The following is a 19677-nucleotide window of genomic DNA, read 5'->3' as shown; positions in this document are numbered from 1 at the left end:
TGAGGCTTCTGATTGGTCAGTTTATAACTTGAATGACTTGCACTACAAAAAATATATTGTTAAAAAATGAGTTATATAAAGGTATACGATGGTTAAAATGGTTATTCTGACAAACAGAATGACTAAAAAAATAGCTGTTTATTTCTCTGTAGAAGTCTGGGGTTTTGGCTTCTGCAAGTTCTTCCTGTTTGGAATGCAAAGGGGGAGGGGTCACTCAGTCTAGTTCTTTTACACAGAAACAAATTAATTCAAAACATGCTAAAAGCATAAGATGCTAAACTATTGAAAGCAACATTAAATTGCAGAGGTGGGGACTCGAGTCACATGACTTAGACTTGAGTCAGTCTCGAGTCACGTTTGACAACTTTAGACTCAACTTGGACTTTCAAAGTTCTGACTCGTGACTTGACTCAGACTTTCATATTCATAACTCGTGACTTAACTTGGACTTTCCACCTCTGACTCAGAAAGACTTTTTATCCCCCTCCACCCTGAATCCAAGGTAAGAAGAATATTGAGAAAGCCTGCGCCGCAGTCGGCCCAACATCCAGTCTTGTTGGTCTTGACTTGTGACTCAACTTGTGACTTGTTTGTCCTGACTTTTGGCTCGACTTGAGACTTGTTGGTCTTAACTTTTGAGTCGACTTGAGTCTTGTTGGTCCTGACTTGTGACTTTTTTGTCCTGACTTTTGACTCGACTTGAGACTTGCTGGTCTAGAATTGTGACATGACTCGTGACTCGACTTGTGACTTGTTTGTCCTGACATTTCTGACTCGACTTGAGACTCGCTGGTCTTGAATTGTGACATGACTCGTGACTCGACTTGTGACTTGTTTGTCCTGACATTTCTGACTCGACTTGAGACTTGTTGGTCTTGACTTGTGACATGACTTGTGACTCGACCTGGGACTTGTTGGTCTTGACTTGTGACTCGACTTGGGACTTTTTGGTCTTGACTTGTGACTAAACTTAAGACTTGTTGGTCTTTGACTTGTGACTCAACTTAAGGACTTGACTGCTTTTGACTTGGGACTTGACTCGGACTAGAGGACAAAGACTTGTGATTTACTTGAGACCTGCAAAATAATGACTTGGTCCCACCTCTGTTACATAGTAAAAATTGAGACATTTTAGTGTCAAACTTCCAAACTGACATTTGAAATGGCTCAAACCCTAACCAATTCTTTTTGATTATTTCAAGTCCATTTTCTAAACCTAAATTATGTTCTCTTTGAAGGAAATGAAATTGCACTTAATTTAGATTTTATAATCAAATTTGATCTTGAAAATAACATGTCTACAAATAAATTGTTACTTAACCTTAAATAGAAATAAATAATTAAACAATTCCCTTTTAACTCTGTTAAGAAAATATATCTTCCATCCTCAATATTTTCCATTTATTTATTCAAAGTATTTGTATTTGTTAGTTTAAATCCCATTATCATATAGTTTGTAGACATGGTGACTTTTTTTTTATTTTTATTTTACTTGTATTAACATATTTTAACAACGTTTTCTTTTTTTTTTTGTATGTGTCCATGTCCAAAACAATATAACAGATCACGCTTTTCAAATGCACCTTCAGTGTTCAGATTGACTGTAAGTATTGTCTATAACCTTGCTTCTAAGTAAAACCACAAAAGATACATTTTTGACTCTTGAGTCTTATTGAATTTTCCTGGAAAACTGTATTTGTTTACAGCCCGTTTTCCGAAAAGGAAAATTCATAGACATCACACATTGAGGTCTGTTGTTTCCTTTTGCCATCCATTGCTCAGTACGTAAACATCGCTTGTGTCACTCTAGTGTTTTTCCTTTTTCAACCCCAACTAGCCAACCCGTCCACGCTCTGGAGCCGGCTGCCCTGCCAGATTAAGGCTGTGTCAGAGGAGAGAAACCGGGAGATTGCTGCCTGGATTAAAGGCGGTGCTGGAATGAAATTCTATGATCTCATTGTTTAGGCCAGTCACATGAAGTTTGTGTGTGTGTGAGTGAGTCAAGGGTGGCAACGTTTCTATCCTCTATAATGATAAAGAGAACACCCTGACCCTGCTGCATGGCATTCTGGGATATAATGTGTAGTGGAAGGATTTTCATTGGTTTTATCAATTGTTTCGTGCAAAAATTAATATTAAAAAAACAAAATACTTGAGTATTTATCAAAGTAAGAGTCGTTTTCTTTTATCCCAAAACTATTTTGTCCCCTCATTTCTCCTTCTTGTCCTTATAGTCAACACTCAACTGGTGACCTTGGGCGGTATTGGTATTCATTAGTGAACAATAGCACGTCCCCTTCCTTCTGTCCTCTTATCTCTGGGTGACGCCCGGCAGCACAGGGATGCCAAAGCTGCTTCTGTCCGTCCTCAGTACGTCTGTTTTAAACCAGCCGTGTGGCCAGACTTAACGGAAGCTTCTCGAGATAACAAGTGTCTGGTTCATCCAGACATGTATCCGATATTGGATTACTAAAATCAATTTCCTTAGAAATGTTGACACATTACTCACAAATGCTGATTGTCATGAACACTCTATAAAATATACTAACAAAATAACTAACGTTTAAAAATATACTGAGATGGTAAGATTACTGTCTTGTGTATTATCCAAGAGATACAAGAACATGCCCTACTACCAAAATGAAGAGTCATTTAGAGGTTTGTGTTCTACAAAAGTTAAACAAATTTGCTCTGAACTTAACATAAATCATTTTCTCCAAAGGATTAAGAACCCTTCCCTATAAAGTGTTGTTTATACACTTCAAAGGAGTACTCAAACTTTTTTATGTTTTACAGAACTGAGCAGCACTTCACAAATACAATCCATCATCGTTTATTTATATAGCACTTAAAAGGAGTTACAAAAACATTAATACGACAGATGAAAGTATAAAGGAAAACACTTTTTATATTTCCTAAACAAAAAAATGTTTAGGTTTTGTTTGAAGTTGTTGGTTTTTGATGGTCTATAAATCAATTGGTGGAGCAATCCAGTACAAATGTGATGTTTTGTTTGGTATTTTATTGTACAGCTACTGGGAACTACACATTTTTATTGTTCTTAGTGTCATCGTGGCCAGGGGACCACTGAAAAAAACTATCCTTTTGCTGAAGACTAAAAATTATGTCTTTTTTATCAGGAATTACATTTACTTTCCTTGGCTCTCCACCTGAAAGGTGCAATGGGACCCAAAATCTCAAGTGAGGAGACGGTATAGAATCCTACGGGTAAAAGGCGAAGAAACGCCAGAATTCATTAAGACAGCGACAAACTGTCCAGCTGTAGAGGCAGAAGGAGGACTCATTAAATCAAATATGAAAAACAGGAAACTAGAAATGAGTTTAAAATGAAAAGGACGAGAGTGTGAACGTGAGTCAGGTCAAGAGACAAACACGCCTTTGGAATTCATCAACACATTGGCTTGAGGGACAGCAGGCATGAATATGGAAGTGTTCTCAGATCATCAAACTGTCATACTTTGGCACTAGTTCAGCCAGCAGCTTGGATACTCAGTAGTAAAGTCCTTGGTCTATTTGGGAGGGCGACGGCCAACAGCAAGCAGAACAGGAGGTGCAAAGTTAATCAGACCTTTATCTCAGAATGCTGTCAAGGAACCAACTTCAGTCTTTATCCAATTAATGAATCCTACATAATAAAAATGTGACAAAAACTGGGGTTTTCTAAATATAACGATAAATGTGAATCCAACTTTATTAGCATTGCCTCTGTCAAATTGAAGAGTTGTTTGCCACATATTATACTCACACAACTGATATTTTGCTGATTTATTTATTGATTTCTCCTTCAAAAACAAAAGTTCTTCTTTTAGTTTCACAGATACTTTCCAAAGACGTTTGTTTACTGTAATCTTACTAGCTTGATGGCAAATTTAAGAAGGTATTCACGTGACTGTGACGTGTCTCGATATCCGTCGAGAAAGTCATAGACGAATGAGAAAAAGAGAATCTGGTAGTTTTTTCAAAATAAAACTTCCTTCACAATCAAATCATCGGAAAGTGATGTCTGTTTTGAGTGGAGGAATGTTATTCCACATTTATATTGGTAGTGAAAGCAACAGAAAGTCGTAGATGTGGCAGTGATGACACTGAACTTTCTTCTTCTGCTTCAATCATACATTTCCTCTGGGAACTGATGAAGTCAGAGATTCCAATTTCAGCCTGGGGAGCAATGTGAATGAAAATAAAATCTAGACTCTATGTGACCCAAGAGATCCCCACAGTTGGACCAAAATCATAAAAAATTCTTGGGCATCACATCTCTTAACTGTGTGGGTTAAGAAAAAGGGGAACTTACCGTTCAGTGGGAAAATTACTAAAGTTGATTCTAAAAACACTAAAGTTGATTCTAAATAATATGTTTTCCTTTAAAACCTAGGTCAAATGTCCCAAAATGCTAACATGCGATGATCTAAATGCAAGTTTTTCAGCAAATTCGGCAATGCAACGGTATTTTTTATCGGAAGGTCGCAGTCATATTTTTACTCGGCATGTGGTGGCTGTGGAGGTTTTAAGAAGAAGTTCAAATTAATCCGTGACCGGACGATTTTCTGACATTGGTCAGTGGCCATCCAGGCACATTTGGAGGTTGCGCTGTGATTGTCCAATGACAGGTGGGTAGCAGAAAGGCAGCAGCGTGATAATTGACTGATAGGAGGGTCTCCGAATTCTCCAAAATCGTCAGATGATCTTCCAACACATTCTTCTCCCCTATTCGACGCACATTGATGTTTGGTTAAGGACCCCTCCACGTTTTGGGAGTCCCCAACTTGTCTGTTTTTGGCGTGCTGGCTCCTCATAAAATCAAGGGTCTGCAACCCTCAGGATGTGGTACCGGATGCGCACTGGTCCTCGGGACGCGTCTAGTACAGGTACCCCAATCCAGTACCGGTACCCTAACCTTAACCCGGTACTAGTTTGCATCCGGTACTGCGTCTGGTCTGGTGTCGGGTTAGGGTACCAGTTCGGGGTTTGGGTACCAGTGCGCTACGTGTCGTGGTATTGAATCAGTTCTGGTTCCCCCCCAGAGGTTGGGGACCCGAGATATAATGGGAACAGCCAATGAGTCAAAAAACGTGAGTTGGGGACACACAAAACGTCAAAAAGTGGCGCGGAGGGGTCCTTAATGAAATGTCAATATGTGACGACTTGGGAGTGAGGATGTTTTGGATCTTCCGATTTCAGACTGCCACCCTCCAGTTATCCCCCTACCCCTGTGTTGCCGCCCCACTGCATCCGATTGTTAGAAATCGTACGGTGATCAGGGCTGTTGAGATGGGCCAGGGTCCCGGCGTTGACCAGACGCCAATCTGGCAATCCCCAGCCAGAAGTGCCAAGTGGGCCCCAAATATGGCCCTTGAATGTGTTTGTCCGCAGTTTTCGTGGTGGCCCCACCTGTGTTTGCCCACTGCTGAGGGACTGTCACCCAGAGCTTTGACCCCACTAGCGCTGCCGGACCCTGGGCAGTGGAACTTGCTACACTGTCCACCAGGTGGCAGGCTACCATAGCTAGCAAACCAACTGAGTGTCTACTTAAGCCAAAGTGGGCAAACGCAGGTGGGGCCACCACAGAAACTGCGGACTTACCCAACAGTGTCCCACATTTCCTACCCACTTTTAAACAATATGGGGCCCCACTTGGCCTAGCTGGTTGGGTCACGGTCGCCGTAGATCCTTCATATGAATGGGGAGACAACTTTGATCGCACCGCAGTGACTCTGAGACCTCCGTATCGACAAATTGTAGTTGATACTGAGAAGAGTTTGAAGAAGACAGAACATAGCGCTTTCTTGGGAGGCATGGGAATAACCGGTAGTGCAGAATGTCCCACTTTAAGGGCAACCACTTGATATGGACGGCCGCCGTGCAGAGACATTTACACATCGTCCAATCAAAGCTGCTGTCGGCCACACGATTTTGTAATTCCGCCTGACTGCTGCCGTCTGCATCCATGACCATGCCAACAATTTAAAAAAAAGATCAGATGGCACGAAATCTTGAAGATTCGAGTAGTGGCAGCTGTACAGCATATGTGACTCTAGCATAAATGTATTTTTGTCTGTTTCAGTTCTTCCAGTTGCATTTTGCATTTGTTTCTGTTGCGAAATTGTACTCCTGCTGTCCTTATTATCTGATTTATAACATCATTTGCATATCATCTTAATTTGTCAATTCTTAATCATGTGCAAAAGTTACTAGGTTGGATATTAATATCATTTTTTACTTTTTTTTCTCCTTTTCATCAATTTTTTTTGCAAAATGTTACAATAAGAGACTGATGAAGATTGGCATAACTTTGACTCTTCTTAACATCACCTCTTCATTCCCGTCCATTCATCTTCCATTTTTTTGGTCCTCTAATGTAAACAGATTGATTCAATTGCTTGGGTAAACCAGAACCAGTCATTGTTCATAAAACTGTTCTTTGCCAATCGAGTCAGCTTCCATTGTTGTTCTAGATTCCCCCCCGACTGCAACCTTCTGACAAGATTATATCAACAATTCCCTCCCTTTAAAAGAATAGTGTGTACCAGCACCTCGTGTGCTTGACAGCAGCAATCTTATCACGGTCCTGCTGGACACATGCTAGCAGCAGATAACAAAAGGCCTGCATTTACCGTGCTCCATCTGTTGTGTTTTTTTGTTTTCTGGCTGCCATTCATGTTTGCTGTGCTGTTCTTTTGCTACGTCAAGTGTATTAATCGAAGTAAAATGGAGGTGAAGTTTTGCCAAAGCGGATGATGCATTAAGTCCAGTCACTGTATTATTTTTGCTGTCTTCATGATTAATGGATACCCACCAATCACAGAACATCTGACTCGTGCATCAGCAGTCTCAGAGGGATATGCGTTTGATTTATTCACTGCTAGAATAATATCCTTTCAAAACAACCATTGGGGTGAATTCCTGAAAATGTCAAAAAGCTGCCAGTGATGCACAGCATTATATATATTCCCTAATAACTTCTGTCTGTAATAAAGCACAGACAGGAAATTGAATTTACTAACAGATAAGAGGCCGTACGTTCATTTGTCTCTGTCCTGTTTCCAAATGGGATTGTCTAAATAAGTGTGGGATCATGAAAGGGCAACAAGGACCTCGGTGTTCTGCCACTCGCAGAAATATTCTTGATGTCTTTGTGCATTAGGGTTTGTGTCAAAGCTGGTGCTAAATTACTTCTAGTGCTCATGAAATGTTGTTCACCTTTCGCCATATCCTTTCCCCAGTGAACCGGCTTTATCTCATTTGGTTTGGCAGTTTTATATCAATCCTGACACATCCATGTATTTTATCTGGGCTGGGGACTGGCCCTGGGAAAATCAGACTGACGGCCCCTTGTGGCTTCATAGTAGGGCAAATAGACTGGCCCAAAGAAACTGGATTAAACTTACTGCGCCCCTTGGAAATCGAACACTGTTTGTCACTTGCCAGTCCTGCACTTAACCAACTTAGATAAACGTTCAAGTAGACTTTCTTTTCTCATAATTTTAGAAAGAAGGGACTTTTAATGGTGTATCTAGAAGAGGGGGTAATCGATTCAGTGAAATATTGTGATACTTCATTTGGCGATATTTCTGTTACTTCCTGAACTATGAGTTTCTAAAATGACCTCAATAAGTTTGTTAGAACGACTGAAATTTGCTTATTTTTAGAAAGAAGGGACTTTTAATGGTATATCTTATAAGGGTGTCAATAAATATAGATTCAGAGAAATATTGCGAAACTTAGTTAGGCAATACTTGGTTTGATGATACTTGGTTTGGCAATACTTGGTTTGGCGATACTTGGTTTGGCGATACTTGGTTTGGTGATACTTAGTTTGGTGATACTTTGTTTGGCGATACTTGGTTTGGCGATACTTGGTTTGGTGATACTTGGTTTGGTGATACTTGGTTTGGCGATACTTGGTTTGGCGATACTTGGTTTGGCGATACTTGGTTTGGTGATACTTGGTTTGGTGATACTTTGTTTGGCGATACTTGGTTTGGCGATACTTGGTTTGGTGATACTTTGTTTGGCGATACTTGGTTTGGTGATACTTTGTTTGGCAATACTTCGCTGGTGATACTTCGTTTGCCAATGATTCGTTTGGCGATACTTGGTTTGGCGATACTTCTTTTGTCGATACTTCGTTTGGCGATACTTCGTTTGGCGATACTTCGTCTGGTGATACTTTGTTTGGCGATACTTCGTCTGGTAATACTTTGTTTGGTGATTCTTCGCTTGGTGATACTTCGTCTGGTGATTCTTTGTTTGCCGATACTTCACTTGGTGATACTTCGTCTGGTGATACTTCGTCTGGTGATACTTCGCTTGGTGATACTTCGTCTGGTGATACTTTGTTTGGCGATACTTCGCTTGGTGATACTTCGTCTGGGGATACTTTGTTTGCCGATACTTCACTTGGTGATACTTCGTCTGGTGATACTTCGTCTGGTAATACTTCGTTTGGCGATACTTCGCTTGGTGATACTTCGTCTGGTGATACTGTGTTTGGCGATACTTCGTCTGGTAATACTTCGCTTGGTGATACTTCGTCTGGTGATACTTGGTTTGGCAATACTTCTTTTGTCGATACTTCGTTTGGCGATACTTCGCTTGGTGATACTTCGTCTGGTGATACTTTGTTTGGCGATACTTCGTCTGGTGATACTTCGATTGGTGATACTTTGTTTGGCGATACTTCGTCTGGTGATACTTTGTTTGCCGATACTTCACTTGGTGATACTTCGTCTGGTGATACTTCGTTTGGTGATACTTCGTCTGGTGATACTTCGTCTGGTGATACTTCGTTTGCCGATACTTCGCTTGGTGATACTTCGCTTGGTGATACTTCGTTTGGTGATACTTTGTTTGGTGATACTTTGTTTGGCGATACTTCGTATGGCGATACTTTGCTGATTTTTCATTTGCCGATACTTTGTCTGGCGATACTTCGTTTGGCGATATACTGAGAGTTTCTAAAATAGGTTTGTTGGAATGACTGACATTTGCTCATTTTTAGAAATAAAGGACTTTGGATTGTATATCTAATATGGGTGTCAATAAATAATGATTCAGTGAAATATCGCAATACTTCGTTTGGCGATTATTTCTTTGCCGATACTTCTTTTACTTCCTGAACTGAGATTTTCCAAAATGATCTTGATGCGTTCATTGGGACAACTGACATGTCATCGAAATCATTTTAGAAATCCTCAGTTCAGGAAGTAACAGAAGTATCACAATATTTCACTGAGTCGATATTTTCTTACACCCCGACAAAATATACCATTAAAAGCCTCCTTTTTCTAAAACAAGCTAATTTCACTTGTTTCAATAAACTCATCAATGTCACTTTAGAAACTCACAGTTTACCCTTCTCTGTCTTGTTGCCTCAAGGATTATTTATTGCAACTGTGTATTTGTTTTATGCACTTCTTGTTCTGTATCCTGATTGGCTGTGCCCCAGTGTTAATCTCCTTTGTGCTGTGTCACCGTTACAGAATACAGTTTACAAAGATATTTATTTTCATTTTAGAATGCCGGACGTATTTTTGTACGAAGATTTGAACTTTAAGAGTTTGAGAAAGAAGAGAGAAAAGAGTGAAAATGTTCATGTTTGTCTGAGAAAATTATTCAGAATTACTTAGAGATGAATACCTCATAGATTTCGTCTATCACAAGTTGTTTTTAGACCAAAACATCCACGATAAATAAGAGTAGTACTGTATTACTAACTTTAATCATTTCATTCCGGAGAAAAAAAGCAATATCATCAAGCAAAAGTCAATGGTTTTCCTGAGTTCTTTTGACTCTAATATCATCATTTGAATGTCTCTGCTTTTCGTTGACAGCGAGGGTATTCCGATTTCAAACATGATTAATGCTGACGAGGAATCTAAGGCCGTACAGAACAAAAAAGGCATTAAAATAATGAGCGGTTGTGCTTCCCGCTAATTTGCATTCCCAAGTATTTTGTCATGTCCACTGAGGTCCATTTGTGGTTGGTGTTTGAACACTTGTGGCACGGGGCCAACAGAATCAGCATCTCCCAAAGGCGGAACCATCTGTGCAGACGTTAACACAAACACAGACACACACGGTCTGATGACAGCCAATGATTAGGGGGAAAACAAAAGTCCTTGACTGTTATTGGGGAAGACAGTATCCAAAACTATGACAAAATCTCAAATTTAATACAGCAATTTAAAGACGTTCCTCAATAAAAATAGTGTTTTTGGTCTTTTTTACGTGTTTTTGTGGTGATGGAGGACGCTCCAATATTGCTCGCCATTTTTGTTGTATGGGTGATGTTTTGTTGCGGGTGTGTAATCCCAAAATGCCGCTGAGCAGTGATGTAAATGTATATTTCTCAGTAAATTTGTCAGGTGGACGAAAAGCATTATTTGTAAATGGCCAAGAAGGTTTTGAGAAAGTGCCAAAGGTTTGCGCCAACCGACTGATTTTTCTCTAAAAGTTGACATTGGTCAGTGGCCGCCCGGGCACAATTTTAGGTCTTGCGGTGGTAGTTCAGTGGCAGACGCGGATGGCACCATTATGAAATTGGGCGACAACTGAATAACCATAGTGCACTCTTACCTGACTATGTGTAAATGTCTCGGAACGGCCGCCAACCGCGTGGTTGTCCGAGGGTATATAAACAGCGAGCCACTCTGTTTGCCTAATAGCTGCCTGACCACCGCCATTCATGACCACCTTTTTGATTTAGTTTTTGAAAACATTGGGAGGCGGCATGACGATTCTGCCGATGCCTCCCTATGGCGCTGTGGCAGTTGTATTTGTGTCCATTAGGACAAGGGTTTAGCAATATGATACAGGTATCACGATGTGATACATATCGCAATATATTCCAAGGCTGTACCAATTGAACAATTTTTCCTTTTTTTTTTTTTTTTTTTTTTAAAAGAGTATGACTTAAAAATAAAAACTCCACCTTAATTTTATTATGTCTTTTCTTGTAATAAAAAAGTAAGATTTATTGTATTTAATGATCATCAAGCACTGCAACTGTATCTCATCTAAAGTTGCCTTTACCCAAGCCAATTCATGATGCTTTTCTTTTGGTAAATTAGAAAATATCTTCGTCTGACAACAAACTATTTATCATTATAAGAAAAAAAAGAACTAGATATTTAGCATTACCCGTGATAACGCTAGTGTGAATGCTGCAAGTTGGATATGGCTGCTGAGGATGCTAGAGCTGATAGCTGAAAATGCTAAAGGCTAAAGCTTGCTAAAATACTAGCCAAATGCCATTTTAAGCTACATAAAAAGGAAAAACAGCTAGCTTATTTTTAAAAAATTAGCTAAACTCTAAATTACCCTAAAAACGGAAAAAATGTCTAAATTACCAAAAAAGCTAGCATAATGCCAAAATTTAAGCTGAACTCTATATTAGCCTAAAAACGAAAAAAAAGTCTAATTTTTGCAAAAACAGCTAGCTTATTGTTAAAATATTAGCTAAACTCAAAATTATCCTAAAAAAACTGTAAAAAAAAATGTCTAATTTTGCCAAAACAGCTAGCATAATGCTAAAATATTAGCTAAACTCCAAAACATCCTAAAACAAACTGTAAAAAATGCCTAATTTTGCCAAAACAGCTAGCTTATTGTTAAAATAATAGCTAAACTCCAAATTATCCAAAAAAGGGAAAAAAATCTATTTTTGCCAATATTTTAGCATACTGCTAAAACTTTGTTGAACTCCAAATTAGCCCTAAAAACTGGAAAACTGTCTAAATTAGTCAAAAACAGCTAGCATGTTGCCTAATTAAAAGCTACACTCCAAACCCTTGTAGCTGCTAATTATTTTAAAGTTTTTTAAAGATTTGATCAATTTCTGATTCATTTTCTCTGGGGCTTATTTTGCTCATTATTTTAAAAGTTTTTAATTACTAAAATTACAAGCAGTGATGTCCTGAATGAGCTGAACGTTTTGATACTAAGATTGCTTAAATCGTTGAAAGTGTGATTTAATTTTTACGTGCCAAAAAACGTACAGAGAGACACAGGAGAATCACTTTTGTCTGAATGCTGTAAAGCCTTAACAAAAGTGAGACGCGGAAGGACGCTAACAAATAATTAATTTAATATCAAACATTTTAAATTGATACAAGTATCGCCACATGAAATATCGCGATATATCACTGAATCGATTTGTCCCTATAGTAGGCTAATCTAGCGGGAGAGTGTATAAACACTGGGATGATGGGAAATGAGGGCAGGCTTACTCTGCGACAACAGTCCCGCCCACAACTCAGAGGCTTATTTCCATTGAACTCCTGCTGCTCTGCAGAAACTATGTCCTAGAAAACGACACAAGTTTGATGATTTTGGCTAAAAACTGCATAAATTTAATTAAAAAAACTATGGGGAACACTTTTCCTCTTAAGAGGAAAGCAGCAGTATATGGGTGCTTAAGACTGTACATGATAATTCTGTTCTGTCAGACCAATATTTAACACTTAACATGGGAAAAACCCTCATCTAATGTATTGCGCTCCACTGCATCCCATTCTGCATGGTCAGCTGTTCTTTGTCCATCAACTCTCCATCCGCCTTTATCTTTCTCCATGTGGCTTTCCGTTTACAACCTTTTACTCTGCCCACCCCCCTCCTCCCGTCCATCTCTGGTCTCTTTCCCGTCCTTCCAGCACGTCCTCCCCCCCGTCCCGCAAAGGGACTCGCAGGAACCGAGCTCAGGACTGGAGCCAGTGAGCATCCGTCATCCCTCCGCGTTGTCCCTCCCTGCCTATCGCACACCTCCCTCCCTTTTTCCAATCTCCCCTCCCTCACTATGATCGCTGCTCTTCCCCGTGCTCTGGGATGTGAAGTACATACAGAAGGCTGACTGCAGCCCAAAAGGATGGGGATGGTACGCGGCAGAGCGGGCTGACTTGTCCTGGAGATCTGAGGGGTGGGTGACCCCTTACTGTCGTCCCGTTTTTGGAAAGGTATTCAGGGAAACCAGGAATGGGACAGTTTGCACTCCGGATGTGAAAGCGGTGGTAAGGAGAGTCCCTCTGACTGTTGCTATGGACCCTGGCTGACACCGGATAGTCTCTGTTTTAACTGTGATGGGATTCGGATGCGGACCGGAATGCTGATGAGGAACACCTGAGCGTCGGGGCAGCAGAGCTCTGTAGCCGGAGCACGTGGACATGTTTGGCTTCTCCAAGAAGCCAAAGCTGTCTGGGTGAGTGAGCGCGCTGACTTTTACATTCACTTTGCATTCCGGTGCGATGTACTCCAGCGTTCAGGAACGACGTCCGTGAGAGGACAGACAAATTCTACTGCGACGTGCCTTGTGTTGATGCATACAGTTTACCCCTTTTCCAGATTTGACACGTTTAATTCCTGCTAAAAGTCTGGAACTCTTGACTTTAGAGTCAAATCATTCATCCTTTTTAAGAATGAAAAGAGTGAAAACAGTTTGCTCCCAATTTATAATTAACTTGATTAAAAACAGAGTATTCAAGACCATAATTAACCCTTGTGCTATCCAAGGCTTACATTAAAAGTGGGGTCATCTGGACCCCACAAGACAGCGCTCTGACCTCTTTTTTCTCAAGGATTTTTTATCTTCACTGGTGTTTGTGGCAGACATTAAAATCCTGTCCACCTTCGTCATTGGAGGAATATAAAGGCCGGGTCATCTGGACCCCATATGAGAGCCCGAGGGTTAAAAATGTAAACTTCTGTCTATATGACAACCCTTTAAGTTAACAGTGATTGGCTACTTTCATGGCCACAACAACCCATTGCGGTATCTCAGCCAAACATTCTCTTATTTTTCTTTCTTTTAACCCTTGTGTTCTCTTATGGGGTCCAGATGACCCCCAGCCTTACACTGATGTGTTATCCGTTCCATGGCAAATGTGGATGAGGGTGGATCGGATTTCATGTCTGCCACGGACACCAGTGAATAAAAAGTCTTTGGGGGAAAAAAAAGTTCAGTGCACTGTTTTGTGGGGTCCAGATGACCCCACTTTTAATGCAACATGCCTAGGATAGCACAAGATTGATAAATCTCACAGGGATTTTTTACATTTATAAGTGTTTCCAATGGTAATCTACCTCATATAACCCTTGTGCTATTCTAGGTATGTTGATGTTAGGATTGGGGTCATCTGGACCCTACAAGACAGAGCGCTAAGCTTTTTTTTTTCAAATGATTTTTTATTTCCCCTGGTGTCCGTGGCAGACATGAAATCCTGTCCACCTTCATCCACATTTGTCATGGGATAGATAACACGTCAATGTAAGGCTTGGGTCATCTGGACCCCATAGCATAGCGCAAGGGTGGCTACTTTCATGACCACAACTGTAGGTTCTAAAACAATCTATTACAGTATCATCTTTGCCAAACAGTCTCTCTTTTTTAATTTTAAGAATCTGACAGGTATTCTTTACATTTATAAGTGTCTCTAATGGTAATCTTCCCTATTTAAAATGAATAAATTGGACAAATAAAACCTTTGAGACACCTCTAAATGAGGTAATTATAGATGAAACGTTTGAAACCATGTGTCGACATAGATATTAATTTATTTATTGATTATAGGGAGTTTGTTAGCTAACTTATAATATTTCTGGAAATCCGATCTTAGAAACTTGAACTCGATATCCACCTTCAAATACAAGCTTAAAAGCCCTTCCCTTAAAAAAAGATATCAGTAACACCTTACCAATAGTTTCTATCTTGTTTTAATTAATTTATCTTCATTATTTTATTGTGTTTTTTATTGTGAAATGACCTTGAGATCCTTGAAAGGCACTAGAGAGATAAGAAACATACTTTCCATCAAACTCATTTTGACAGGTGACCTTTGACCCTATACCATCCATCAAACTAATTTGACAAGTAACAGATGGCTTTATATAAAATGCATATAAAATGTATATAAAGGCACCTGTCAAATTAGTTAGATGGATGATGCAGGGTCAAAGGTCACCTGTCAAAATGAGTTTGATGGAAAGTATATTCCTTATCTCTCTGGCGCTGTTAAATAAAATGTATTATTATGATTACTATTTGGTGGAAGTCTCACTTACTTTATGATTATTTTTAACAAGCAATTACAGGGAATTGCTGTGATGTTTTCTGTTGGTCGCTTAAAATATTTTCACAATTTTGCAGTTTTAGGAGGATTTGGGTCAAATAAGACTACAACAATCCTAAAACGTGTTCATCTTTTGATGTTTTTGTCGAATATTTCACATACCACCTTGAGATAACCTTCATTGAGGATCTGTATTTTATTGATGAACTCAATAGAACTAAAAAAAAAGGTACTGGAATTGATTTGGAACAATAGAGTTTGGGCACCAAAATTTATTACATACAACGAGGTACAAAACTGGTATATTTGACTCCAAAGAGTGTACATCTATCATCATCAAGATCTACCATTCTACCCCTAAGATCTACCCCTATCTTAATTAATGAATAAAATAAGTGATTATTGGTTCTGATGAATGTAAAACCATAAATTGGGGAGGGACACAGGAAATCTAGTAGCACAGATGACATTGAGGACCAACAATGGGCAGTCCGAGTGCAACACTTGACTAATCTGTAAATTAGGGTAAATAATCAGTCAGGAGTTTGTATTAAGACTTTCTGATGAAAGAAGCGACAAATGACTCAAACTTTACCCAAAGGATATTTTTTTTTAATTAGGAGTTAATGAAGGTCTTTATTTCAACACTTTTCACACAAACAACAATATTTACTAGATTAAGAGATATCACAGTGCATTAAAAGTGGCTAAACAGCTCATTTTATGAGTGTAATCATCATTTTTTCTAATATTAAACCTCATTTGCGTCAATAGCTTTAAATGTCTCATGAAAAGTACCCCCTTGCTGCTTGTTTTTCTCCCCCAGCAACGCCTCTGTCCTTGTGTTTGACTTTTATATCGGAACAACTAAATTGTCTCCGACTGCTTTCCTCTGTCTGCTGTTGACAAATTTTTAACATTTAGTCACGGTCTGACAGTCTGAAAGAGTTCGCAGCACCTTCTGAACGCCCAGATGGCCGGTCCGTCACCCATGAGCTGTCTTCTGTTTGAAGTCACATGTAGTCCATAAACATGAATGAGAGGATCTGAATCATTCATCACCTCTAAATGCTTGGAATGCATCATTGTCAGATTAAAACTCGGCGGGAAGATCTGAGTAGTTCATGGGTGTGAACAAAATGAGATATTAGTTTTCTCACATCTGGCTTCGTTTCAGCAGCGTAAACCCAATCTATCTTATCTACTGCAGTTCCGGGAACCTATATGAAATAAAAAAGGCAGATGCCTTTCTGCGTTATTGCATTTGCTTTGCTTAAGGGAGAACAAGAGATGTATCCTTCCTAGTTTCAGGAAGACAAAGGTAGAAAAATATATATCCTTCTTTCCTGGTATTTATTCAGGAGAAAATGTTTTTTTGAGAAGCCAGGTTGGAATTACATATCCAAGATTTGGTTGCGATTGAAAAAAAGTCTCGTCCACCTTTTTTTATTCCTAGAACTGGCCACTTTATTAGCCACATCAACTGGTCATTAAAGCAATTTTCTAATCAGCCAATCACATGGCAGCAACTCAACGTCTTTAGGCATGTAGACATGGTCGAGAAGATCTGATGCAGGTCAAATCGAGGATCCGAACAGGGAGGAAATTGGATAGAAGTGACTTTGATTGATGGTCTGGTATGAGTATTTGGGATTTTCATTCACAGCTTTCTCTAGAGCTTACAGAGAATGGTCAGAATAAGAGAAAATATGTCTTGTTGATGCCAGAGGTCAGAGGAAAATGTCCAGACTGGCTCCGGTTAATCGAAAGACAACAGTAACTCAAATAACCACTGGTTACAACTGAGGTCTGCAGAAAAAATCACAACAAGCTTGAGGCAGATGGGCTACAGGAGTAGAAGAACACATCAAATACCACTTCCACATGAACTGAGGCTACAGTTCACAAACAATCACCAAAACTGGACAATAGAAGATTGTAAAAACCTTGTCTGGTCTGATGAATCTCCATTTCAACTACGACATTTATATGGTAGGGTCAGAATTTGGCATCAAAAACATGAAAGCATGGATCTATCCTGCCTTTTATCAAGCTGGTTGTGGTGTAATGATGTAGAGGATATTTTCTTTCCACACTTTGGACTCCTTATTAGCAATTGAGCCTACTTGAGTATTTTGGTTGACCATGTCCATCCCTTTATGACCACAGTGTACCCATCTTCTGATGCTACTTCCAGATAAGGCTTCATGTCATAAAGATGGAATCATTTCAGAAGGGTTTCTTGAACATGACAATGAGTTCTCTGGACCAGTAGAGCACCTTTGGGATGTGGTCAAGTCAATCTGGACCAAACTTTCTGAGGACTGTTTCCAGTACCTTTTTGAATCTATGCCACCAAGGATTAAGGTAGTTCTAAAGGCAAAGGGGAGTCCAACCCGGTACTAGCAAGGTGTACCTTGCTAGTACCGGGTTGGACTCCCCTTTGCCTTCAGATCTTGCAATAGGGGGTCCAAGGTGTACCTGTTGACCCCTTGACAGCCTTTCAACTGCACAATGATGCATTTCTATTCAAATATCTTTTTGTATTCCAGTTTGTGTAAATCTAACATCTGAACACATCTCGTCAACAACAATAAGGATTATTAAAATTCTTATCTCACTACACTTATCCTTTCTGACTAGTCAAAAATACAAAAACATACGATTATAGGCAAATTGTCAACTACTTTCAAGTACTAATAAACTCTGCCTTTATACTTTAAGGATCTTTTGAGGGTCACTCTGGTTCTTCCCTTTGTCTGTTGGGCCTCTTTACGTTTTGATTAGTGGCAGAATGATTAGATAGTTGCAGGTTTGACTTGTGTCGAAGTGTCCTAGGGCAAGACAACAAACACATTGCTCCTGGTGATCTGGTTAATGCCCTGCTTAGCAGTTGTGGTACTATTGGTGTATGAATGGGACTTCTTAAGGCTAAAGTTGAAGTTGACTCCATTTACCATCACCAACTTGGTGACCGGAAGCTAGTTGGTGCTAACTTATTATCTCCACCTGAGTTTGGCGGGGTTGCTTCTTGCCTCTGACTTGTGCTAGACTTGACCGTGACCCCTTAAGCAAAATAATATTTTCACAAACTGACCCATACTAGGCTGAAGTGGGTGCTATTTTTTTTTAAGCCTCTGTTTTTCTTGAACTTATTCAAAATAATGTTAATTTTCATCCTCTGTAAAATATCTGTTGTGACTAAAACTGTATGTTTGCACCAGATTTCACGAAGAAACCATTAAAATTGGATCCAAAATGTCCCTTAACCGTTAACTGTAACAGTAGACGGTAACTAATCTTGTCCCACTTTGAAGGAGCGTCCGATAAATACAACAAAAAAGTCACTAAAACTGTTATTTTCTAATAATAATAAGAATAAGAATAAACGTGAATACACCATTTGAACAACTTTATTAGCAGTAAGGCTGGGCGATACTGAGCATTTGGGTATCGATATGATACCGGTCAATATCGCCAATATCGATATTTTTCGTAAATGTTGTGGATGAGACATGAAGCTGAAAATCTCAACAGTTCTTAATTACTGTAAATGTTTTTTGTAAGTTTCAATTTTCTTAATTACTTGATAAATACAAAAACAGAATTAGGAAATATATTTTCAATTAAATGGAAAATAGCTTATTAAAAGCTTAAAATTTGAAACAATAGTTCAAATATCGATATCTGCGGGCTGTATCGATCTTACACCGATACCAACTTGAGATCGATACTGTTGATATTTTGGGTAGATCCGCTCAGCTCTAATTAGCAGTAGCCTTGTAATATTGGACCGTTTGTTAATGAATATTATAAATTATTATTATGGTCTGTGGGAACCGTTGACATATTATTCCACTGAACATATTGAAGTGTTGACGTCACCCATTGAAAATGCTTTATCTGCGGTTCTAGATAAATGAAGTCAATTGAGTTGCCATTTTTCTGTAATACGGGTGCCGCCATTTGGAGCCAGACGACAGTGATTGGTCCGAGTCAATCTGAGTCACATTTTTAGACTTTAACTATTGTCGCCAATCATGATTGGGCTTGTTGGAAGTCCACACCCCTTCCACTGAAGGAGAAGCTGTCAATCAAATGTTGGAGGCGGGGCCAGCAGGCACCACATGCTTTTACTGAGACATCTGATTGGTCAGTTTATTACTTACAATAAATATACATATTTTTTAAATTTCCGATTAGAAAGAAGATGTTAAGAAGAATGTATCAGAGTAAGAATGATTATTCTGACAAATAAAATGCTGTAGTAACTGTTTTTTCTCAATAGAAGTCAATGGAATGTTGGTTTCTTGAAACTAGTGGGTACTTCCTGTTTTGAACAAGAGGGGGGAGGGGTTGATACATCCATTGTTTGTTCATTCAAGGTGGGAACAGCAATTTAGAGTCAATACTCCTGGCTTTCGTCTGTCAAATTCAGCTTCTCTTTTATTTTGAAGTCGAATGCTCTTCTTCTGTTTTCCTTTTCTGAAAAAATAAACTTTCCAAATACGTAGTTTGGTTAACGTTTGCTTTTTAATTTTGGCACAACCGCTTTAAGAAAATAGTGGATATGTTTTCAACATGTGACAGAGAA

General features: G+C 39.3%; 1 protein-coding gene across 1 annotated transcript in view; it reads left to right on the top strand.

The window, feature by feature from the left end:
• Window positions 1-12082: 12082 nt before the first annotated feature.
• LOC112159940 (FERM and PDZ domain-containing protein 4) overlaps window positions 12083-19677 on the top strand; it is a gene marked incomplete at its 3' end in the record, with an annotated part of 66251 nt that continues 58656 nt past the window's right edge. Inside the window, exon 1 of the mRNA XM_024294201.2 lies at window positions 12083-13216. Within this exon, the coding sequence (XP_024149969.2) occupies window positions 13182-13216 (35 nt within the window). The remainder of the gene's footprint in view (window positions 13217-19677) is intronic.

Source organism: Oryzias melastigma, linkage group LG2, assembly GCF_002922805.2.
Source record: "Oryzias melastigma strain HK-1 linkage group LG2, ASM292280v2, whole genome shotgun sequence".
Classification (NCBI taxonomy): domain Eukaryota; kingdom Metazoa; phylum Chordata; class Actinopteri; order Beloniformes; family Adrianichthyidae; genus Oryzias; species Oryzias melastigma.
The sequence above is the reverse complement of the archived record's forward strand: the minus strand, read 5'-3'. Positions and strand labels throughout refer to the sequence as shown.